This window comes from Lynx rufus, unplaced genomic scaffold (genome assembly GCF_022079265.1).
Source record: "Lynx rufus isolate CCGP_SWC_20201006 ecotype Redwood Valley unplaced genomic scaffold, mLynRuf1.p SCAF_6, whole genome shotgun sequence".
NCBI classification, from domain to species: Eukaryota; Metazoa; Chordata; class Mammalia; order Carnivora; family Felidae; genus Lynx; species Lynx rufus.
In genome coordinates this window covers 69,312,318-69,337,821 of record NW_025814878.1, presented here as the reverse complement: position 1 = coordinate 69,337,821, position 25,504 = coordinate 69,312,318, and the positions used below count along the sequence as shown (strand labels likewise).

Below are 25,504 nucleotides of genomic sequence, written 5' to 3'. Positions count from 1 at the left end.
CCCCCCGTCAGACTCTGGGCTGATGGCTCAGAGCCTGGAGCCTGTTTCCGATTCTGTGTCTCCCTCTCTCTCTGCCCCTCCCCCGTTCATGCTCTGTCTCTCTCTGTCCCCCAAAAAAAAAATAAACGTTGAAAAAAAAATTTTTTAAAAAGAATTAACTGATAAAGGGCTTACTATCATTTAACAATTAAAAAATGATATATTTATTATTGTTGTGACAATAGGTCCAAGCCATTGGAAACAGCAACAAGGTCAGCCCTGCTTGGCCCTGAGCAGCATGGCTCTGCTCTGAGGGAAAGGTTGTACAGCCAGCCTGGAGACAGGGCAGGCACAGGCCTTCTCTCCTCTCTGCTGGTAGGGGCGGTGGGGATTATCAGGCACTCCAGGTGGCAGGTAGGCATCTGTCCCACAGGTGACTAAGCCTTTGCATACTGTGTGACACACAGTCAATAAATAGCTGTTTTTGAGGTCATTATGGAGCCCGGGGGTAGTTGTGGACATGATGAGTCACCAGCTCTCAACATGTTTCAGAAGTGCTCTTCTAAAAAGTGTGTGGTCCCACCAGTGGGACCTGGACAGTCTTAGGCTGCTCTGAACCCCGCCCAGCTGACCATAGTCCTCTGCTTCATTCTGCACATGACAGGCCAGCAGGCCGCTGCCTCCCACTCTGGTTGGTGATCCGACCTCCCCCCAGTTTGAGGGGGTTGCTGTGGTTCGGGCCTTCCAGGGGTTTTCTGCAAAGAGGAGCATATGCAGATTGCAGAGTGAACCAGGCTGCATGACTGCTAACAGAACAATTGCCAATGTCAGTAGGCCTGGGGTGACATGGCCCGGTGTTTGCTGCCCTTGCCCCTGGTTCCCCTCAGGTTGGACGCTCCTGCTCTGGGTCCCCAGCTCCCACAGCAAACACCTCTCCCCCTCATTACACTTGTCTCTTACTGTCAGCTTCCTGTGCTGGCCTGAACAGAGCCTGGGTCTCTTCTCAGTGAACATCCAGAACCTAGTAGAGAGGCCAGCATAGGATCCTTGGATAAAGATGTGGCCTTGAATATTTGAATTAATTATGTGTCTCTATAATTTCTATTCTACCCGCTGGCTTTTGAGTTCATTTAAAATAGAATGTAATTAAATGCCATAAGAGAGCTAAGAACGAAGTCAGGGAGTGGGGCAACGTCTTTTAGGAGCAGAGGGTGAGTGACTAGCTTGGAGGTCCTGTAGACTTGAAGAACCTCCTTGGCCACCTCGAGGGCACACAAGCATCCTGGGGCAAAGGGCATTCCAGCGGTGAGATCACATGCTAGGACGCAAGCCTCACGAGGGCAGGGACCTTATTATCTGTCTCATTCACTGCTCCATGTTTTGTATCATACCCAGCAAGTGGGAAGTTCTCAATAAGTGTTGCTAGAATGAACACATGAGAGCAGGGAAGTGTGGGGGCCACAGTCACAAAGGAGCACATAGTTCAGTTCCTTGGAACACAGGTTCCAATCAGGGAAAGCAAAATGCTGGGTGAGGACTGGATTGTAGGGCGTCCTGAATGACTGATCAAGGAGTTCAGGCATGATGGGGAGAAAAGGTTATCTCTTCTTGAATAGTCGCCAGTAAGAAAGGAGAGGTTGTTGGTGGAGAGACATGGGGGCTCCAGAAATAAGTCCCCCTTTGCTGGGGTTCTGATAGCACCCCATATTAGCCCTTTACTAGGTTGTAACAGAAGGGGGATCTGAAGGGATGATGCTGTCATCGCAGCTCCCAGGAGAGAAAGGCTGAATTGTGTCGGGACTGATCCCAGCACTGGGATGGGGGGTGTGGGGGATAGAACAGTATTTCTAGGGACACTTTCTTTCTACCAAGACCACAGGCCCAGTGCATGGGTTCTTCCTACAGATCTCTGGCCCCTGATCCAACCCCATCCCTCCAGTCCTGCTGCCTACGTACCCACAGGTATAACTGGTATTTCTAGCACATTTAATTTATTTTAGCTAGGTAATGGAATTCCTACAACCCCCTTCAAGATATCCTGAAACATATCCCATGCTTTTGTATATGTGTGATGACTGATCCCAAGAGGCTCCTGACACGTTAGGAGAATACATTCCTTTGTTCTCAGAGGCATTTCTCTGAACTTTGTCCAAAGACTAGTTACAGCCAAACTAAAGCAGAGAATGGTAGTGTTCTCAGAAGGTCTCAATAGTTATTCTTTCTTTCTTTCTTTCTTTCTTTCTTTCTTTCTTTCTTTCTTTCTTTCCCTTCCTTCCTTCCTTCTCTTTCTTTCTTTCTTTCTTTCTTCCTTTCTTTCTTTCTTTCTCTGCCTTCCTTCTTTCTCTTTTCTTTTCTTTTCTTTTCTTTTCTTTTCTTTTCTTTTTCTTTTCTTTTCTCTCCTTTTCTTTTTCTTTCCTCTGAGTGCCTGTGTGTAGGCACCAGGGCTGCTGACAAAAAAAAAAAAAAAAAAAAAAATCCCTGCCTACTGGAGTTTACAGGTTTAGTGGGCAAATAAATGAGTAAGATATTTGGTGTGTCAGAAGGTGCTAAGTACTAAACAGTAGGGGAACAGCAAGTGAGGCATGGGGGAGGACATACCTTGTCAATTTAAAGGGAGGCTCGGGGAACTCACAGAGAAAGTGACATGGCACTGAGGAGTGACCAGGGAGCCCTGGACTTCTTGGAGTAATCAGCAAGAAGCAGATTATTCTTGATGTTTTCATGGCAGACAATGGTGGCAGAGCTGTTACAACTCCTGATGTTTAAATGTCACCTGTGCGTCAGTGACAGCACCACGAGTCCAACGGCACGTCTGTGAGTTGCTAATTTTCAGGGTGTGGGTCTGCACAGTCACACCCACTCACCAGTCTGTCCCATGGGCGCAAGCTCCCTTTACTACTACAAGGGGGAGTAAGTGGCCAGAGAAGAATGTCCACAGCCGAGTGCCAGCAATGTGTGACTGAGACCCTGTCTAATGCAGAGCTCAGTACTGCTCTAGTGTCGACCTTACCAAATGAACAAGACAGTTGTCAACTGGTGTGTTAAGCTTGGCATTCAAGGACTAGTTGCCAGCAGAGTTTTAAGTTTGAAGATGGATTATCCTGAACTTGCAAACAAAGCCTTAGAGGTACTCTAGGTTCCTCCCCACCCACCCCCCACTCAGTTTTATTGAGATAGAACCAACACACAGCACTGTATACATTTAAGCTGTGTCAACACCATAGTGACTTGACATGCATAGCACAACATGCTGATGTGCTCAGGCAAAAACAGATTTTTAAAAAATAGATAGGCTTCCAGATCTGAAGCCTCCTCATAGCTTGAGATTGAATTAGAGCAACATGGTATCATTCACAACCTTAAACTAATACAACATTAAGTGAATGTAACTGAAGATTACGATGCGAATTTTTATTGGCATTTTAGGGATTTTATATTTAACTTATAAATATGTTTTGGTTTCAGTAATTTAAGAGCTTCGGTAGATTAAGGTGATTTGACTCTATGTGTTAGTATGTGTAATAAGTAATATAATAAAAATTATTAATAAATGTGCATTTTACTTATCTTGTTCCTTAGGAGGGAATTTAGTATTTGAAGATGAAATCACCGCATTGCAACCTGAAGTAGATAAACTAAAAACTCTAAATGTGAACAAAATTATTGCACTGGGACACTCTGGTTTTGAAATGGATAAACTCATCGCTCAGAAAGTGAAGGGCGTGGACATCGTGGTAGGAGGACACTCCAATACATTTCTTTATACAGGTAATTGTTTCAGAAGGATTACACTGGCCACAATGTCCAGATAACTTACTTTGTGTCTTTGTCTTTGTAACTGTTATTATTTTTACTACAATTTAACATATATATTATGTATATTTCTATGATATGTAATAGATGTATAATTTTTTTTTTCAACGTTTATTTATTTTTGGGACAGAGAGAGACAGAACATGAACGGGGGAGGGGCAGAGAGAGAGGGAGACACAGAATCGGAAACAGGCTCCAGGCTCTGAGCCATCAGCCCAGAGCCTGACGCGGGGCTCGAACTCACGGACCGCGAGATCGTGACCTGGCTGAAGTCAGACGCTCAACCGACTGCGCCACCCAGGCGCCCCTGTAATAGATGTATAATACACATACATAGTAACTTGTAAATCTTATTCAGAGACATTCCTAACAATAATTTATTGGTTTAATGATTATGTCAGCTCCTATTTATTTATGTATATTATAAATATATATAAAATATATGCATAAAATATACAGGTAGGGGCGCCTGCGTGGCTCAGTCAGTTAACTGTCCAACTTCAGCTCCGGTAATGATCTCATGGTTCGTGGGTTCGAGCCCTGCATCTGGGCTCTGTGCCGACAGCTCAGAGCCTGGAGCCTGTTTTGGATTCTGTGTCTCCCTCTCTCTCTGCCCCTCCCCTGCTCACACTCTGTTTCTCTCTCTCTTTCAAAAACAAACATATAAAAAAATTAAAAAAATAAAGTATACATGTAAAATAAAAAGATTACTGTGAGGCCCCAGCCAAAAGTCAGTTTATATCAAAAAGCAACATGTCATATAAAAAATTTTAAGCATAAACAAAATAAATAAGGCCTTCATAGATCAAGGTGACAGGATTTGATTTGTAGGTTCACGAGCAGGAGCTGGAACTCTGGGTTCCAGTCCTAACTTTACTACTGTGTACCGGGACTTAGGACTATGAGCGTCCTGGAAGCAATAGGTACTGTTGCTCTTGAAGGCATGCACTCCCCCCGCCCTCCCCCCCCACTCCCTCCTTCTCTCTCTCCTTAGTGTTAGGTAGTTTTAGTTACAAAACCTCTTTTTTTTCCTTCTGTTTGGAACCTATAATGTCCCAAAACTTTTGAGTCTAGCTCAGTCAGTCTTTCCTACCATGCCCCCTGCCCACCACCACTACCTGGAGCATTGAAGTACTTTCAAGAATTAGGAAGGGAAGGAGGAGGGCTTGGCTGGTAACTGACTTTTATCAGCAGTGCAAAGGCAGGCTTTGGTGGGGCACAACCCTCTCCTTGAAGAGATTGCTGCTTTGGCTGTCTCTGTGTGGGCTATCTAAGGTGATCCTATTTTTAAAAGATTAAAAATAAAAAATACCCTGAACAGTACAAAAAAAAAAAGTACCAAAAAATGTTAAAAAAGGGGTTATCACTAAAAAGAGCATACAGGTAATTTTTACTTTCTTCTTCGCACTTCCAATTATTTTCAAACAACGAATGCATGTTGCTTTTGCAATCAGCCAAAGAAACACAAATTATGAAAAGAAAGAAACACAACATAGGGTCAGAAGTCTTCCTTCCTGACTCACGTCAGAGACCTTGAGCAGGTCACACCCTGTCTGAACCTGTTAGCTTTGTTTCAAAATGGAGATAATACTCAAAGTGCCACATTGTTGTGAAAATGATGTGAGGTGGTGTGTGTACTCCTGGGAAGGCACTTCATAAAGTGTAAATAGCTGTGTTCTGGCATGCAGTGGTATTGAGACTGCCCACCAGTGAAAATATACCAATCAAAATGGTGACACTGGGGACCTACTTCATGTAATGCTGAGGGTGCCTGGGTGGCTCAGTCAGTTGACTCTTGATTTTGGCTTAGATCCTGATCCCAAATCGTGGGATTAAGCCCCAAGATTAACAGTCTCTCTCTCACTTCCTCTGCCCGTCTCCCCTGCTTTTTCTCTCTCTCTCTCTCTCTCTCTCTCTCTCTAAAATAAAAGAAAAAGTAAAGAATGCTGGTATCTACATAATTGATTCCTTACTAATTCAGTTCCTTCGTAAGTATTTTATCTCTTGGTAGACATAGGCTAGAGAAAAATTTCAAACTGGATTACATCCATTAATGGTTGTGATATAAATTAGTGGGTTAAAAAATTTTTTAACAGACTAGACTAAAATAGGTTAGGCATTTAACATTATTCATATGAACATACATTGTTTCATGGGAAAAGATGTATGTGAGATGGTGAGGACAGCTAGCTCCCAAGTGCATAGCGCGCAGGACATAAGTGTGACAAGAACAGTGGCGGGCACTGGTGGTGATGTGAATTTCTTAGTGTGAGCAGTGTTGCGGTCAAACATCTGGGAGCCATTTAAGTAACTCCAGGGGAGTTAGATGGGCTGAGAGCACCAGACCAGAGAAAATCCCATCGGAGTAAGTCATGGGGCACCACTGGGTAGAAGTAAAGACTCTGGGGTCATGCTGGCTGTGCCACTGAGTGGTGGCGGGATCCTGTCTCTGTCTGATCTCATCTGCAGAGTGAGGATGGAAACAACCCTATTATAAAAGGTCATCATGACTTGACCTATGTCATGAACAGGTGGCTGAGGCCCCTCAGGACAAGGCCTAGTATTTGAGCTGTCCTTATTTCAGTTATGTCCCAATTCTGTGGATGAGATCTGTGAAAAACCCTCCCTTGGTGCCTTTTCTTAGCTTTTCTCTGAGGCAATGTCAAAAAAACACAAGACACACAGCTGGACCTAGATGTCTGCCTCCACCCCCTTCGTCCTGTGGGATAGTGTTTCAGACTGTTCCAGCTTCGAACCATACTAAGAAAGGCATTGTACATGATGCCACAAACACACACGCTCACAAACACACACACACACATATACACACACACACAAAAAGAAAACTGTCACGAAGAACCTGGAATGCACTCTGATATTTTCTGTACTACTGTTTCATTTTTTTTTTAAACGTTTATTTATTTTTGAGACAGAGAGAGACAGAGCATGAACGGGGAGGGGCAGAGAGAGAGGGAGACACAGAATCGGAAGCAGGCTCCAGGCTCTGAGCCATCAGCCCAGAGCCCGACGCGGGGCTCGAACTCACGGACCGCGAGATCGTGACCTGGCTGAAGTCGGACGCTTAACCGACTGCGCCACCCAGGCGCCCCACTGTTTCATTTTTTTTAAGTGTCAGTTACCACCCATTAAATTAATTTCCTCATATGGTAGCTGGCCCATATTTTGAAAAACTCAGCTCCAAATCAAGCATGACCAAAACAGTGCATAAACAAGCAAAGGAATCTACCCCTCCTTTCAGATGCTAAACTCATTTCCATGTTCCTCATGATTCGCCTTTACACCGTCTTACCCAGTGCCGTCCCACAGCACCAATTGATCATCCACAGCCTTGATGTGTGGCCATCGATTAGTGTGCCCTGATGGGCCTGAAAAGGCTCAGTGATCATGCCTGGCTTCCCATTAATGCTGCAGCCTGTGTCCTTTTGTCCCTGCAATTTCGTTCCAGCCAACAAAGTACTGCAAAACAGTATGTGCCTTTTGCTAAGTAGATGAATTTAGTTGCTGATGAATGACTGGATGAAAGAAAGATTTGGGCATAAATATCATAATTTGTTTATACATAAATCTTGAGGTAGATAATTACAGGCTCTGAAAGAAAACTGCCTCTGTAGTCTTAGTCATTTATTTCACATTTCATGATTGCTTAGCCAGATTAAATTTGTTCTCATGAAAACATTCAAGTTTAATACTCTTCATTTTGAGGGATGAATTTACAATTGAAGGTAATTCCAGGATGCAGTGGGGGATGAAGCATATTTGCTTGTTTAAATAAATTTGCACAGCCTTAAAAAAACAAACAAAAAAACAAACAAAAATTCCTCTAAATTGTTTTTGGAACTAGCATAACTTAAAGTTAAATATGATAAGCAAATAAAAATATAGTTAAAATAATACATCCCTTGGAATTTTACGTCTTGCCATGCACATAACCCAACACACACACACATACACACACACACACACACCTGAAAGAAAATTTCACAAAAAATCTGGATTGCACCTGATATTTTCTGTTCTGTTATTTAAATTAAAAAAAATTTTTTTTAACATTTATTCATCTTTGAGAGACAGAGAGAGACAGAGCATGAGTGGGGAAGGGGCAGAGAGAGGGAGACACAGAATCCGAAGCAGGCTCTAGGCTTTGAGCTGTCAGCACAGAGCCTGACGCGGGGCTCAAACTCACGAACTGTGAGATCATGACCTGAGCCGAAGTCGGAGGTTCAACCGACTGAGCCACCCAGGCGCCCCTGTTATTTAATTTTTTTTAATGCTGGTTACCACCTATTAAATTAACTTCATTGTACTGTAGCTAGCCCATATTTTTTAAAACTCAGCTTTAAATGAGGCATGACCAAAACAGTGCATGAACTGCTCCCTCTGCAATGTTGAACGTCATTCCAGGTTCTTGTGAGTACAATCATTGTGCACTTGGAGCTGACCCCAAGATTACCTGACTGCTCTCATGTCAGAATGAAGAGAAGGGGTGCAGCCTACTAGGCTTACAGAATCTGAAAGCTGCAAGGAAGAGAGCTATTCCCACATGTTTTCTCCAAAGGAACTAAATGCAAGATATAGTTATTACTTCTGAAAATAGCACTGTGAGTAAATGAAACTGCAAGAAGGTCGTGTTAAGATGAGAACCAGTCTCTCTCTCTCCCCATCCCATTCCTTTGGACTCTGCATTTTAACAGGCCATAGTGATAAGACAGGGTTATGATTTACTTTTAATTTGTTATATAAAACCCTGTTCTATAATGTAAAAAGTGAATGGGAAGTCTGGTACCTGGAAAGCTACTAGGCCATAGGTGTAGCTGGATCCTCTTGGGAAGAGAAGAGCATGGCAGACAGCTGGGGCATCACTCCTTCCCCTACTCTGTCTCCATCAAGCAGTGTCTCCTGACCTCATGGAGATAAAGCAAAGACATTGGGGCCTGACCCTGCAGAGCAGTAGAGATCCAAAACACTGGATACCTGTTGTAGCTTGGTAAATGTTGAATGAGTGAATGAATTTGTAGTGACTTCATGCCTACTGTACAGGACTCCCTTATTTGCTCCAACCAGCCAGAACTGGGTTCAGGCCAACAGCCTGGACTGGATTTCATGAGGGTTTTGTGCCCACTCTGGGTACGGCTCCATGACTCATCATCTCTTTCAGACCTCCCAGTCATCACTGAATGTCCAAGAGTGAGTATTTGAGCAGTAAATCTGGACACCATCCAGATATGGAGAATATTACGTGGCTCACTGAGTTCCCTTAAGGAAACATGACAGCTAAAGTGTCATGGTGTCACGGGTGGATACAGAGGTAGCCAAGGACACTGTGATTCACCCCTCTGGTTGCCAAAGACCTCTTGGCTGGGAAAACAGGAGAGAGCCTTTGGTCTTAGATGCTTGAAGCTGCTTGGTGTAGCTACACCAGAGGCCGGAGATGGAGCAGCAGGCCTGACTAGCTGGGCACCAAGGGCATGTCGGGCAGTAGTCTCCAAACTGTGCCCTGAAGAGCACCCATGGCCAGGAGCCTGAAGCTGGACTCGCCCAGCACACCTCAGCCTGCACTATGAGAAGTCTGTTTTATGGCTCGCATTGCCCCAAGATTTCCTGCATGCAGGAGATCTAGTTTCTAAAAAAAGAAAAAAAAAAAAAAGTTAAATCTCTTGTTTTATTTTTTTTAAATGTTTATTTATTTTGAGAGAAAGAGAGCATGAGTGGAGGAGGGGCAGAGAGAGGGAGACACAGAATCCTAAGCAGTCTGCAGGCTCTGGACTGTCAGCACAGAGCCCGACGTGGGGCTCGAACTCACGAACTGTGAGATCATGACCTGAGCCGAGGTCAACCGCTCAACCAAATTAGCCACTGAGACACCCCCAAATCTCTTGTTTTACACATTTAGGAGATAAATTTAGGCCCCCAATTTAAGCTGAATGTCTGCGTCAAGGTCATGAAACCACACTGAAAGAGAGCTAGCACCAAAACCCATTCTCTTGAATCCCAGCCCTGGTTCTGCTTTACAAGCCCCACCCAGCTCATTAGTTGAGAAAATTGAATTGAAAGGAGTTGGAAGAAGGGGTGGGCACTCAGACCCTGCCCCCTTGGGCATATGGATGTCACTACAGGGAAAGCATAGAAGTCTTGTCTGATCCATGGGAAAGTGTTGGCTAACCTACTTAAGCTTAGTCATTTAGCAAACATTTATTGAATGCCTGCTGTACGCTGGGCAAACCCAGGAGACACGGCAGCCCCTGTTTTCCTGGAACTTGTCTTTTAAGGGATATCGACCCTGATCAGATTTTTTTAAGTATGCAAACAAATCAACCTTATCATATATAATTACAAACATGCTATGAAGGGAGAAGTTCCAGATGCTGTGAGAGCATCTATAGGAAAACCTGACCAGCGCTGGGGGATCGTCACACAGTGTTCTCCTGAAAAGCTGACATTTGGGCTGAGATCAGAAAGACATCCAGGAGCTAAAGTTGGTAAATAATGATCACTCATCTTTATGGAGCATTTACCAACGTAGGCTTTCCTCACTGCATTAACTTCTGTAACCCACCCAGCAAGCATGGAGGCTGGTATTGTTATTTTCCCCATTTTACAGAAGACTAAACTGAAGCAAAATGTCACAAATGCACATGTAGGCCTTTGGCTTCAGGTGGCAACCCACAGTCCAAGGCTTTGGAGGCAGGTGTGGCTTGGGAGTGAGAGAAGCCGAGACTGCTGATGCACAGGGTGGTCAGTCTAGATGAAGCTGGCAAGGCAAGAAAGGGCCACATCACGTAGGTTATGATATTCTTGTCAAAAATTGTCCTGTTTTTCCTACGACAGTAGGAGATATTTTAAACCAGGGAACACATGATCATATTTATGTTTTAGAAACCTCACTCAGGCTGCTGTGTGGAAACTGGATTAGAAAGAGGCAAAGGGGCGCCTGGGTGACTCAGCTGGTTAAGCGTCTGACTTCGGCTCAGGTCAGGATCTCGTGGTCTGTGAGGTCAAGCCCTGCGTCGGGCTCTGTGCTGATGGCTGAGAGCTTGCAGCCTGCTTCAGATTGTGTCTCCCTCTCTCTCTGCCTCCCCCCCCCACTCACACTCTGTTTCTCTCTTCCTCAAAAATAAAGAAACATTAAATATTTTTTTTATTTTTTTATTTTTTTTAAATTTTTTTTTTTCAACGTTTATTTATTTTTGGGACAGAGAGAGACAGAGCATGAACAGGGGAGGGGCAGAGAGAGAGGGAGACACAGAATTGGAAACAGGCTCCAGGCTCTGAGCCATCAGCCCAGAGCCCGACGCGGGGCTCGAACTCCCGGACCGCGAGATCGTGACCTGGCTGAAGTCGGACGCTTAACCGACTGCGCCACCCAGGCGCCCCTAAATTTTTTTTTTTAAAAAAAGAGGCAAAGAAGAGGCATACAGACCAGTTAGGAGGCCATCGCAGTAACCCAGGCACAAGATAATGCTGACCAGGAGTGTGGCTTGCCTGAGGAGAGGTAGAGAAGTAGACAGACCAAGCACTTCCAAGTAAGTTAAAAAAGAGACTCTCCCTTAGAAGCAATGGTGTGAAATATGCTAATTACTAATTACTTTTATCTAGTCCTTTCATAGGAAGTATGGAAGCTCTTTTTTTTTTGAGTCTACTTAACACATAACATTGTGTTAATTTCAGTACACAGCATAGTGATTCAGCATCTCTATACATTATACTGTGCTCACCACAAGTTGTAGCTACCCTCTGTCACCATATGAGGCTATTATCATGTCATTGATTATATTCCTTATGCTTTGCGTTTTATTCCTGTGACTTATTCATGTCATAATCAGAAGCCTGTGTCTCCCACTCCCCATCACCTGTTTTGCCCAACCCCTGCACTCCTCCCCACTGGCAACCATCAGTTTTTTTCTCTATATTTATAGGTCCGATTTTGCTTTTTGTTAATTTATTTGTTTTGTTTTTTAGATTACACATGTGAGTGAAATCGTGGTATTTCTCAGTCCAACTTATTTTGCTTAGCACAATACCCTCTAGATTCATCCATGTTATTGCAAATGGCAAGAGCTCATCCTTTTTTTATGGCTAATATTGTGTTGCATATATGTACCACATAGGAAGCATGGAAGTTCTTAAACTGGTCCCATACACAATAAAATTGTAGCAAGGACTGCCTTGAAACATTCTATACTATATTTAACCAACTGAAAACCATGTCAAAGGCCTGCTTCTTGGCACCTCTGTCACATGATCCATCATCTTGGCCCCTTCTGCCTACTGGCAGGGCAGTTGCCCAGGCCTGTAATTAGAACTGTCACATTCCTGAGGAGCTGCTGTGGCCAAGGCCCCCAGGGCAGAACCCTGGTGGGTTCCGTCAGGCGTTCACGCTATTCTAGGAAATGCCCCATTTACCGACTCTAAATGTCAGCCCACAATTCCTTGGCTTCTCCATGTTTGGTTCCCAGATTATTTACTTACTAGATGGCTGGAATGGAGTTCTGGTGAATAATGTCTCTCCTGCCAAGATGACAAATTGGGTTTCTAAAGACAGACATGTGGCTCTGTGCGGAAATAATATTTTGGGCATGAGCATCTTTGGCTGAATAGAATGGTATGGAAAATGTGAAGCCCTGGATGGCTTCTCTGTTAGTGGTTTTCTAACAGAGCCACTAACTCTTCAGAGACGCAGAGAACATTCAGCTGTGGAGGAGGCAGAGACTAGCCAAACTGGACCAGCTATTTCCTCAGCCTCTGGGAAGCATCCTCCCTGTTCCTGATTAAGTCCCTTTAAGAAGCAGATGATATGTCTTATGTTCTAACAAAAGGAACATCAAGGCTTTTCAGAACCAGAGAATGTCCCCTGTCAGACTGGAGTTGGGGTTAGTAGCTCCTATTTGTAGAGTGCATGCTGATTTGATGAGGCATTTGACTGTGTCCTCGAAATCCTGTTACACTCATTTCAAGTTTGATTATGTCTTTGTGAGGCAGAATAAGAAAGGCTAAAAAAAAACAGGCTTGCCCTTCTCTGGGGTGTCCAGGAAACTGCCAGAGTCCTTTCTAAAACTGACAGTGCCTTTTCCTCCTGGACGAAGTGTTCTCTGCCATCTCGTGGACGTGTTGGGAACTGCACCTCCCAATTGCACTTGCATCTCTGGGTTCATAGGAGGAACTACTGTCTCTAACCTTCCCCAGGTGAGAAGGTGAGGAGGGGCTACCACACCAGCCCTGGTCCAGGCTCCAGGATTGCCCAAATAAGAACCAGTGCAGAGAAGAATGAGGATGATGACTGTGTTAACCTTCTCTGCTCCTCTGCAATGCGTGAGATCATCTATAACTGTTAGGGCTGACACCTGCCAGTCACCCATGAGATTGTACACCACAGGTGGAGATGGGGCAAGCCCTGCACGGGGCCTCCAGTCAGGTGCTTTTGTAAGAGTCAAGTTCCAAAACTTTGGTCTTTTTTCTTTTTTTTTTTTTTCCAGAGGGAGCAAGAAAATGGGAAACTAAAGTGGGCAACAGCTGTTTCCTGCTTCTGAGGTGCTGGTATTTGCTGCACTTCTGCTCTTTGGTATTAGGCTGGAATGGGGGCTGCTCTATAGGACCAGAGAAGGAGTGAGGTTTTCATGACATCCACCCCAGCTTGTCTTAGGTGAAAAGAGAAACCCAGAAACAGCTTGGGGTGGAAAGGTGCAGCACTGGATTTAGTGAGCGACCTTTGGCAACCGGCTCTTTCAGGCATTGTGAGACAAGCAAGCATAGGCTGTGTTGGGCAGTGGAGAGAACAGAAGCTCCAGTTTCACCCCCGCTTTCAGTCTGCTCTCCTTCATATACCAGCCATACTGCACATAACGCATGTACCAGTGTGACCTTGGGCACATTGCCTATGACAATCAACGTTCTCATCTGTAAAGTGGAGATAGTAATAGAACCTGCCTCATGGAATGCTTAGAAGATTAAATGAGATCTAGTGCACAGCCTGGCTCTGGGCCAGCTCTCATAACCAATCCATGTGAGTAACAAATGTGCTGAAGTTTTCCTGGGCCCTCTGTAAACCTCTAATAGGAAGGACTGGTCAGGGTGTTTGGAGGGTGAGTAGAAAGAGTAATGGGTCAAGGGTATCTGGGTTTTTTTTTTTATGTTTGTTTATTTTTGAGAGAGAGAGAGCATGAGAGAGAGCGGAGGAGGGGCAGAGGGGAGAGAGGATCCAAAGCAGACTCTGCACTGACAGCAGCAAGTCCAGTGCAGGGCTCAAACCCATGAACCCATGGGATCATAACCAGAGCCAAAGTCAGACGCTCAAGCGACTGAGCCACCTATAATCTGTGATTCAAAACAGCCAAACTGGGTCATTAGCTCTCTGGAGGTAAGACGTGAACTGCAGTGTGCCTGAAGGAGCGTTGCACTTACAGAAACATGCCAAATGCTTAGAAGCCAGGGCCTGTGCCCCATATGGCAGGGCTCCCCACCCTTGTGCAAGCGCGTGTCCAGGAGGCAGTGGTGGGGGGAGCCTCTTAGCCTCTGGGTCTGAGTTGGCTCCCAGGCTGTCCCCAGGGGACCCCTTTGAGACAGAAGTCGGCAGAATCTAGCCTGTATGAGGTCTGGCTGGATGAGTAGTGTGCGTGCCAGTTGACTGCCAGGGTGAACGTGGCTCTTCTGAAAAGCACCTAAAGGAATTCCAATTTTAGCAGCAAAACCTGAGGACAGGCTCAGTTGTTTCTACTCATGTTCCACTAAGGATCCTAAGCTCTAGATTGTACGTCTAGGGTTTCTAGAGGTTGTCATCACCTCATAAGGGAAGGAAATACACATTTATTATCTACTGTGTGCCAGGCACTATGCTAGGAAGTTTAGACCACCCTGTGAAGTAAGAATCATTATTTCGCCCATTTTACAGGTGAGGAAACTGAAATACAGGGAAGTGAAGTGGCTTGGCTATTCTACCCAGCTATTGAGAATTGAGCCTGAGTCAGGATAGAGGTAGAATAATCTTGGCCCCACCGCGTTTTGTGTCCCCCACTGTACCAGGCGCAGGACCATAGATGTGGGAAGAGCTTACCAAACACTTGCTGAGTTGAAAATGGAAGGATTCATGTGCCAAAAGGGCCTTCGGAAATGGGCAGATGTCCTAGCACAGCTCTGAAAGACAAGCTATGTGGGGCAGCAGCTAGCACATCATCAATTCAGAATTCCCTGTCATCTGGCCTGTGGCCTGCTGGCCTGCAGCCAAGCTGTGTACAAGGGCTGACTTGATCAGCTTTGGCTCTTCTGTTTTAGGCACTCCACCTTCCAAAGAGGTGCCAGCTGGGAAGTACCCATTCATAGTCACGTCCGATGATGGGCGGAAGGTTCCTGTGGTCCAGGCTTATGCTTTTGGCAAATACTTAGGCTATTTGAAGGTTGAGTTTGATGAAAAAGGAAATGTCATCGCTTCGCATGGAAATCCCATTCTTCTCAACAGCAGCATTGTGGAAGGTGGGTAAATGATGGCTGGACTTTGTTCTTGTTGTTAATGTTTCAGGGCAAGGCTGTAACACCTTTAAAGAATAGAATTCTCTCAAGTTTGCCCTCTTCATGGATAAGAAGATTGAAAATACACTCAAATGCCCAATATCCCATTTGCTTTCCCAGTTCCTCTCAGCATCAGACACCGTGTCACTGCCTCTTGTGTCTTTTCAAGCTTTGTCCAGGCATGGAAAAGCCACTCAGCTCATGTCCAGAGGAGAGCTGCAAAGGGGTTCAAAGCCCCACCACCAGCAGTGTGCCCACGGCAAGTTGCCCAGTCTCAGTGGGCTTTTGTTTCTTTATCACATGAGGGAGTGTCTTTTTTACTTTTTTGTCTGGGACTCAGAATAAAATACATCTTATGTCACCTGTTTACATGTGGTGTACATGACCACAGCCCTGGGCCTCTCTCACCATGATTGGACCAGGGAGAGATGGGCAGTGGGGTGCCCTGCAGAGCTTGTGCTCACAGCACAGACCATCTCAACAGCCAGAGGGAGAGGCCGGGACTGCACAGCAGAACCTCAGAAGGCCCTGTAGACCTGCCCTGGGGACCTTTCATCATCCCCACTCTTCCCCATGCCCCCCGCCCCCCAAGGCTATCCCAAGTGGGTCCACAGGTGCTCATTCAGGTGTGATGAGTTGATGTTAGGATAGATACTCAGTGCATCTTTAAGTTCAGATCCATTCCTAGTCTTATTACCAAGGAACAGAATTTTCTGAGGAAATTTTATAGTCAAAACGAAAATGTAGACAAATAGGGTAAAGAAATGTATAGTCACAACAGGTAAGCTAAATGATCTTTGATTCCTTCTCCAAAATTTAGGCCAGGGTGAGATCTGCCTTAATGGCAACCTGATTTTTTTGTTTTTTGTTTTTTGTTTTCTTCTGTTTTACTTTTTTCTAGATCCAAGCATAAAAGCAGACATTAACAAATGGAGGATAAAATTAGACAATTTTTCTACTCAGGAATTAGGGAAAACAATTGTCTATCTGGATGGCTCCACTCAGTCATGCCGCTTTAAGGAATGCAACATGGGCAACCTGATTTGTGATGCCATGGTGAGTGGTCCCCAGGAGTGCAGGGCCTGTGCTTAGAGGAAGAGGGGAGGGAGGAAGGTTGCAAGGAGGGACAGCCTGTTACAAAATTCAAGGTCTTTAAAAATTAATATGCAAACAATAGCTTGGGGTAGATTAATACTGAGTAGTAGTACCTTGGGAAGGGGCCTAAACTATACCAGTTGACCATCACTTTATTGCATAAGAACTGAAAGCTTTATTGATAGGTATTCACCTTGGATGTCTGAATTGTGGATGTTGCTTTCCTTTTGTAAGATGATCTGAATACGTGAAACTTCACTATTCTGAAGATGTAGACATAGTAGATAAAACACATTTGCTTGGGCCTAAATTGGCCAGAGTGTCTCACTGATCTGCCCTCTTGGATCCAGAGAACAAGATCTTGTGTGACTGGAAGCCTCCTTCACAAGCAGAGAATGATGACATGCAGTTATGATAAGGCCTGTGGCTGAATAGATCGCTCAAGAAAACACCCCACTGTCTACCTGTCTACAAGAGACTGGCTGTTGGCAGCCCCTGGGGAGCCATGCTGAACCAGGGTCCCCAGGCCAGACTTAACACTCCCACCAAAGTCCGCACCCAGAGGGCTGATTCTTTGTGCTTGGCACTGTGCTTGGTACCTGGAGCCCAGTGCCTGATATATGTACTCTCAATAACTGACTGCCAAGTAAATGACAATGTCCACACTTCCCAAGGTCAGACCAGTGCTGGCTCTTCAACATTATGCAGTCACACAAAAGAAGTAGCTAAAGACACTTTTCATAGATGCCATGATACTCTACATGGAAAACCTGAAGGACTCCACCAAAAGGCTGCTAGAACTGATACATGAATTCAGCATAGTTGCAGGGTACAAAATCAATGTACAGAAATTGGTTGCATTTCTATACACCAATAATGAAGCAACAGAGAAATCAAGAAATTGATCCCATTTACAATTGCACCAAGAACCATAAAATACCTAGGAATAAACCTAACCAAAGAATAAAAGATTTGTATGTTGGAAACTATAGAACACTTATGAAGGAAATTGAAAAAAACACAAATGGAAAAACATTCCATGCTCATGGATTGGAAGAACAAATATTGTTAAAATGTCAGTACTACCCAAAGCAATCTACATATTCAATGCAATCCCAATTAAAATTGCAACAGCATTCTTCTCAAAGCTATAACAAACAGTCCTAAAATTTGTATGGAACCACAAAAGACCCCAAATAGTCAAAGTAATATTGAAAAAGAAAACCAAAGCAGGAGGCATCACAATCTCAGACTTTAGCTTCTATTACAAAGCTGTAATCATCAAGACAGTACGGTATTGGCACAAAAATAGACACATAGACAAAAGGAATAGAATACCCAGAATTAGACCCACAAATGTATGGCCAACTAATCTTTGACAAAGCAGGAAAGAGCATCCAATGGAAAAAAGTCTCCGATGCTGGGAGAACTGGACATCAACATACAGAAGAATGAAACTAGACCACTTTCTTACACCATACACAAAAATAAACACAAAATGGATGAAAGACCTAAATGTGAGACAGGAAACCATCAAAACCCTACAGGAGAAAGCAGGAAAAAACCTCTCTGACCTCAGCTGCAGCAATTTCTTGCTCGACACATCTCCAAAGGCAAGGGAAACAAAAGCAAAAATGAACTACTGGGACCTCATCACGACAAAAAGCTTCTGCACTGCAAAGGAAACAATCAACAAAACTAAAAGGCAACTGACAGAATGGGAAAAGATATTTGCAAATGACATATCAGATAAAGGGCTAGGATGCAAAATCTATAAAGAACTTACCAAACTCAACACCTGAAAAACAAATGATCCAGTGAAGAAATGGGCAGAAGACATGAATAGACACTTTTCCAAAGAAGGCATTCAGATGGCCAATAGACACATGAAAAGATGCTGAATATCACTCATCATCAGGGAAATAAAAATCAAAACCACACTGAGATACCAGCTCACACTGGTCAGAGTGGCTAAAATGAACAACTCAGGAAACAACAGATGCTGGCAAAGATATGGAGAAACGGGAACCCTCTTGCACTGTTGCACTCGTGCGGCCGCTCTGGAAAACAGTGTGGAGGTTCCTCAAAAAATTAAAAATAGAACTACCCTACAACCCAGCAATAGCACTACTAGGAATTTATCCAAAGGATACAGGAGTGCTGATTCATAGGGGCACATGTACCCCAATGTTTATAGCCACACTTTCAACAACAGCCAAATTATGGAAAGAGCCTAAATGTCCATCAACTAATGAATGGATAAAGATGTATTTTATATCTATAATGGAATACTGCTTGGCAATGAGAAAGAATGAAATCATGCCATTTGTAGCAAAGTGGATGGAGCTGAAAGTTATTATGCGGGGTGAAATAAGTCAGAGGACAGATCATGTTTTCACTCATATGTGGATCTTGAGAAACTTAACAGAAGACCATGGGGGGAGGGAAAAGGAAAAAAAGTTACAAACAGGGAGGGAGAGAGGCAAACCATAAGGGACTCTTAAATACAACAATCTGAGGGTTGATGGGGGGGTGGGGGAGAGGGAAAAATGGGTGATGGGCATTGAGGAGGGCACTTGTTGAGATGAGCATTGGGTATTATATGTAAACAATGAACCATGGGAATCTACCCCAAAAACCAGGAGCACACTTTACACACTGTATGTTAGCCAGTTTGACAATACATTATACTTTAATATTATTAAAGAAGATGACATATCAGATACTTTAATATTATTAAATAATATTAAAGAAGAATCCTATTTTGAAAAAAAAAAAAAGTAGCTAAAGAGTAGCCAGTATGGGAATGTTTAGAGAAAAGTCTGAAGGAAACAAGCTGTTAGCAGTGCTTATCTCTCTTTTAAGAGGCAGAGGCAAGTGTTAAGAAAACACTTGCTTTTGCGCTATTTTTTTTTTCAAATGAGAATATATTTATTTCTTGTTACTAAACACATATTTTTGTAAAAGAAAAGAATGAAACGGATTCTCCCATTTCAGGAGGCCATCTCTGTGCCTCCAAAATTGCCAACTTGGAAATTTGACATGGAGGCCAGGGATCTTGTTGGCTTGAGGTCCTGAGTGGAAAGGTTTTCAGGTCACGCCTTCAGGAGCAAGTGTGGGGCCTGGAGGAGGTGGGGAAGGAGAGGTATGGTGGACCAATTTGCATGGAGGTCCTGTCCTGACACAAGAGCCAGTTTTGCTAATGCCCACTGGCCTGAGAGTACAAGGATCTTAGGAAAGGGGGCTCAGGGCTACTTGCTTCTAAGAGTCTGACACAGGACTGGTCACTATTTCTTACTTTTGCTTCTCAGAGCATAAAACTAGTTCTGACTGACTATACTTGAGAAATCTCTGGGAACACAGGAGCAGGAAGAAGCAGCTTTATTTCCATGGTAGAGATAACCAAATCCCTAAAACTGATACTGTGGAAGAAGGTCTAGAATAACTAATGTAAATTCATGCTACTGTTGCAGATTAACAACAACATTAGACACTCGGATGAAGTGTCCTGGAACCATGTGTCCATGTGCATTCTAAATGGAGGTGGCATTCGGTCACCTATTGACGAGCGGAACAACGGTATGCTTCCCAGGCTCAGGGTGTCAGCTCAGGTCTCTCTCTGACCGTGCCCCTGGGTGGCCTCAGCTCATCTGTCCTGTCAGCCATGTACCACAATGTCAGCCTCTCCAGTTTCGGTTAACTGCTACTCAAGTCAGTGCCTAAGCAGAAGGGCACACACATGCTTGTGTGTTCTCATATGTATTCACACACAGAGTGGAGAGCAAGGGTGAATGGAACCCAATCTTGATCTAAACTTCTGACACACAAAGCCAAATACTAATTATTGCTGATTACCAACAACCGCCTCCTTGATACCTGGAAAGAGAAAGGGACAAACTGTCCATGTTCTGTGCTGGAAAAAAACAAAAACAAAACAAAACAAAACAAACAACAACACCCTACTGGATTAAATTCTTTTAGTGCATTTACAGATATCCAGGATCTTGCATGGTAAAACAAACCAACTAGTCAGATATTCAAACCGTTCTTGGAGTCTTCCCTGATCTGCTGTCAAACCAGGTAGTCTCAGTGTAAAGCCCCAAGCTAATCTCATTGTCAAACAAGGACAGGTGGCAGGGACACACTGCCTGTCTGGAGGAACTGAGCAATGCTCAACACCCACTGAAGACCCAGCTATAAGCCAGAGATCCAGGGCAGAGCACTGGTGACTTTGGAGCCACAGCCATTTATGAGCACCTGCCATCTTGCCCAGTGGTTGAGAGCATGGCCAGAGGCCTCTTGAATCCATTCCCTCCCTGAGTGTCAGGAACCACTCACACAGCTGATGCTGTACTAATAGCCTTCCAATAGCCTCTTGTCTCCCTCATCTCCACCAACCCTAAAGGAAGCTGGTCTTGGGGTAATCTTATTCTCAAGCTGTTTTCCTTCTCACCCCATCTACAACTACCATCAGGCACAATTACCTGGGAGCACCTGGCTGCTGTGTTGCCCTTCGGAGGAACCTTTGACCTGGTCCAATTAAAAGGCTCCACCCTGAAGGCGGCCTTTGAGCACAGCGTGTACCGCTATGGCCAGTCTACTGGAGAGTTCCTGCAGGTGGGCGGTAAGTCACCCTTTGAAGTGAAGTGGGTTTGTCCTGCTGGTTGGCTTAGTTCCTCACTCCCCAGGACTTCCACTGCCAGATTTGTTTAGGTTTTCCCCCCACCCAACATGAATGCATAGTCTCTCAATGGTCATGGGCTCCCAGACCAACTGAGATTAGGTCAGGGTCAACGCCTCAATGCCTTGGCAATGAGCAGTAGTTGCTACGCCTGATTTGGATGTCAGATAGACTCACTATAGGAGCTGGCCCTCCAAACTCTAAGCAGGTCAGCGGCCTTGAGGTCTAGTTTCTATTAAAATCTTAGTTGTTTAAACACTCAGTATTCTTTTATAGAAAAAAAACAAAACCACCATTCTCTGTTCTATTCATAAGTGCCTGGTACCATGCAGAGGTTCAAAGGAATTCAATATCCAATCAGTATTAGCAAGGATGATGTCTGGGAGGGGCGGCCGACTACATAGACACATCGGAACACCTGGTTCTAGTTCCACTGTGACGTGGGACAGGTCTTCAACCTCTCTGAATGTTCTGAAAACATCTGCCCTGCTCATCTCATGGATCACAGTGAAAACTGAATGAAAATAAATGCTTCCCAAATTGCCAAGGACTTGTGAATGTGAAACACTTTTGTCAATAATAACTTCCACAGTCCAACGAATTAATCGTTAAATTTATAACCTTGATACTGATACCATAATTTGCCCCCCCCTTTTTTTTTACTGTAGATGGTGGGCCTCACTTGATAGTGTGATTGCTTTGTCAAGTCCTCCTTCTACAGAACCCCCAACTCTTTGGATTGAGGGGGGGAGCTGCAGATGGTGGTGGAGCCATGGCCTAATGCCTGTGGGGTAACCCACACATTCTGCACTTTTCCAGGAGAGACTTGGGAACAACAGGGTTTTGGTGCTCCATCACAGTGCTGGGTAGTTACATGTCTTGTGAAAGTCATCCAAACCCAAATTATTATCATTTAGTAGTCTTCAAAATTAGAACAAATATTCTGTACCTCTCATCTATTTCTCATTTTCCAAAGCCATTGAACCAAGTGGCTGACCAACTCATTTAGGATTTTAAAAAGATGTGGTTTCTCCCTGCACTGTTACCCCTTGCCCGTACTGAGGCAGAGCCAGTTTTCCTCCCAGTGGTTCTCAGACCTCCCAAGACTCAAGGATAAACCTAACCAAGAAATGCAAACGCAATCTAACCAAATGCTGCAATGTCACCTCAATTCTTGCTGAAATTTCACTCAAGCTCAAACTCAGTGAAAACCAAGCCCAGTGCCCCAATTCCATATTTTGGCCAAATCTCTTTCTTAGAAAACAGAAATTTCCCTCTGGATCCAGTGAAAACATACAGATTCGTTTCTTTTCTAGGAATTCATGTGGTGTATGATCTTTCCCGAAAACCTGGGGACAGAGTGGTCAAATTGGATGTTCTTTGCACCCAGTGTCGAGTGCCCAGTTATGAGCCTCTCAGAATGGATGAGATATATAAGGTTATCCTTCCAAGCTTCCTTGCCAATGGTGGAGATGGATTCCAGATGATAAAAGATGAAGCATTAAGACACGACTCTGGTAAGCACAAGTGTCTCTTCCTCTCCCTACTCCAAAGTACTCCAGAACAAAACTGGGCCAAAGAGGGAAGCTACTCAGGATGCCAGGACTGCAGTGCCAGAAATCAGATCCTGCCCCTTTGTTGCCGCCTCCCTCCTGCTTTGTTGGAAAATAGCAGTACTGCATTGGAGAATATATGCCCTACCCCTCTTCGGCACACGTAGCCACCCATCGAAGCCCAAAATGTTTTAAAATTCTGTTAAGTATGTATAAACAGCTATTTAAATTGTGAAATATCAATGGGTTTTGCACTTAACGAGAAACCTCATCTCTAGAACTTTAGATTGGATCTGGAAAATCCTATACGCTTTCTTGAAGCTTTTAGTGTGAATAGGTCAGGTAGGAGTAGATGGGCTGTGCTCCCCTCCCCCTTTGTAGCACATTGGGTTGGTGGAGTATTGAAAGGAACAACCACACCTGACCTCAGTATTTTTGGCAGCATTTAGGGTCATTATACTGCAACCTCACTTTTAAAAATCATATGGAAGTCGGCTGATGGTAGATTTGAGTCCCACAGAGGCCCAGAGGATACCACCAGCACAGGGCCATTAAAAAAAAAGAAAAAAAAAAGAACCACTTCACATGCATGAAGTCCATTGATCCATTGATAGAATATACTACCCCTTCCTCTTCTCTAGGGCAGAAGCCAGCATGCTTATAAAGCATGTGCACAACTTTGCATCTCCAGAAAAGAGCTCTGGTACTTCCTTGTCAGCTTTCCTGTGGTGGGCCTGCTGTTTCAGCCTCTTGTTTCAAGGAGGGTGGAGAGCGGAGCCAGGGCAAAGGAGGCAGCATTCCTGCCAGGAAAGATGCTAGCTACTTCAGTACATTCCATGAAAGACGATGGAAGCACAGGCTTTACAGAGGTTTCCTCTTGGGTCCCACATGAGACAGAGGCTGGTGGCTGTGCAGACTAAACCCAGACTGATAAGTTTGAGAGAGGAGCTCACATAGAAGGCTGAGGAAGCCTTGGCCCTAAGGGTTCTCAACCCTAGCTGTGTATCAGACTTAGTTGGAGAACATTTTAAATTAAATATCAATACTTTGGCCCCAGCTTTTAAGAGATTCCAATATAACTGTGTTGGGGAAAAGACTCTTCCAGCAATTCTAATGCAGGGATGCAGAGAGTTCTTTTTAAAAATACTAGTGTATTTTTTTTGTGGAGGTATAATTGCCATATAACACAATGTTTTAATTTCAGGTGTACATGGTTCAATATATGTATGTATTGCAAAATGATCATCACAATGTCTAGTTAACATCATACAGTCACTAATTTTTTTCTCTTGTAAGGTAAACTTTTAAGATCTGCCCTTGTAGCAACTTTCAATATGCAATACAGTATGGACTCTAGTCATCATGCTGTACATTACATCCCTATGACTTATTTGTGACTGGAAGTCTGGATTTTTAACCCCCTTCACCCATTTTTCCCACCCCCCTACCCCCACCTCTGGCAACCGCCAGTCTGTTCTCTATATATGCAAGTTTGGTTTTGTCGCTGTTGTTTAATTCCACATACAAGTGAGAGGAGATGGTATTCGTCTTTCTCTGATAGATTTCATTTAGCACAATGCTCTCAAGGTCTATCCGTGTTATCGCAAAAGGCAATATTTCATTCTTTTTATGGCTGAATAGTATTCCATTGTGTGGAATCACATTTTCTTTATCCATTCATCTACCACAGACACTTAGGTTTTTTCCCTATTTTGTCTATTATAAATAATGCTGCAGTGAACATGGGGGCGCATGTTACTTTTTGAATTAGTGTGTTTTCTTCAAATACTCTAAAGTGGAATTGCTGGATCATACAATGGTTCTATTTTTGATTTTTTGAGGGGCCTCCATACTGTTTCCCATAGTGACTACATCAAGTACATTCCCACCAATAGTGCACAAGGGTGCACTTTCCACATCCTTGCCAACACTTGTTATTTCTAGTCTTTTTGATAATAGCCATTCTAAACAGAGAAGGGATATCCCTGTGGTTTTGATTTGCATTTCCCCGATGATTAGTGATGTTCAGTATCTCTTCATGTATCTGTTGGGCATCTGTAGGTCTCCTTTGGAAAATCTATTCAGATCCTCTGCCCATTTTTTAATCAGATTTTTATTTTGTTTTTCTTTTGAGTTCTAGGAGTTCTTTACATATTTTGGGTATTAACTGCTTATCAGATATATGATCTGTTGAGTGGTATTTTTAAAACAAAATTTTGTCAGGTCCCTATGGGTTTGTTGTAGTTATAGGCAATTAGTATTTATCAGGTCTCCTCTCTTTTGGAAATGAAGTCTCCATTGTCTGTCAATTATGCGAAAATGACTTCTGACCAGGCAAGCAGAAGGAAGCCACTTTTATGTCTCAACTAATTGCTCTCAACCATTTCCCTAATGCCCTTGTTTTGGAGTGGTTCAAAAGCAATATTAAAGGTCAACAACCTTTTGAGATGACTATTCCCTCCAGTTGTCTAGTAGTCAACAGCGGGCACATTTCACATCTGGAACATGAAAAAGCAATCAAATTCTTTGCACCTGTAATCACTTTTCTTGTCTTTTGTGACATTTTATCCTTGCTTATGAAAGTAGTATCTTCCCTCTTACAATTACAAAAGACTTGAGAGAAATACGTTGGTTTTCCCACCTCTTACTCTTAACTGGTAATTACTTATTCTGTAGTTAAAATAATGTATATATTTTTCCAGGTGACCAAGATATCAACGTGGTTTCTGGATATATCTTAAAAATGAAAGTAATTTATCCAGCAGTTGAAGGTCGGATCAAGTTTTCTGCAGGAAGTCATTGTTGTGGAAGCTTTTCTCTAACATTTCTTTCCTTTTTGGCAGTGAGCATTGTTTTATACCAGTAG

At 43.8% G+C, this 25,504-nt stretch overlaps 1 protein-coding gene across 2 annotated transcripts in view; it reads left to right on the top strand.

Moving 5' to 3' along the window:
• The window catches only part of NT5E (5'-nucleotidase ecto), a 47,626-nt gene extending 22,122 nt beyond the window's left edge, over positions 1–25,504 (top strand). The window contains exons 3-9 of one of the 2 annotated variants that reach the window (XM_047103255.1): positions 3,559–3,747; positions 15,076–15,273; positions 16,211–16,365; positions 19,878–19,983; positions 20,879–21,028; positions 22,402–22,602; positions 25,341–25,504. In XM_047103255.1, the coding sequence (XP_046959211.1) occupies positions 3,559–3,747; positions 15,076–15,273; positions 16,211–16,365; positions 19,878–19,983; positions 20,879–21,028; positions 22,402–22,602; positions 25,341–25,504 (1,163 nt within the window). The remainder of the gene's footprint in view (positions 1–3,558; positions 3,748–15,075; positions 15,274–16,210; positions 16,366–19,877; positions 19,984–20,878; positions 21,029–22,401; positions 22,603–25,340) is intronic. The other variant, XM_047103256.1, reaches the window with a different exon arrangement.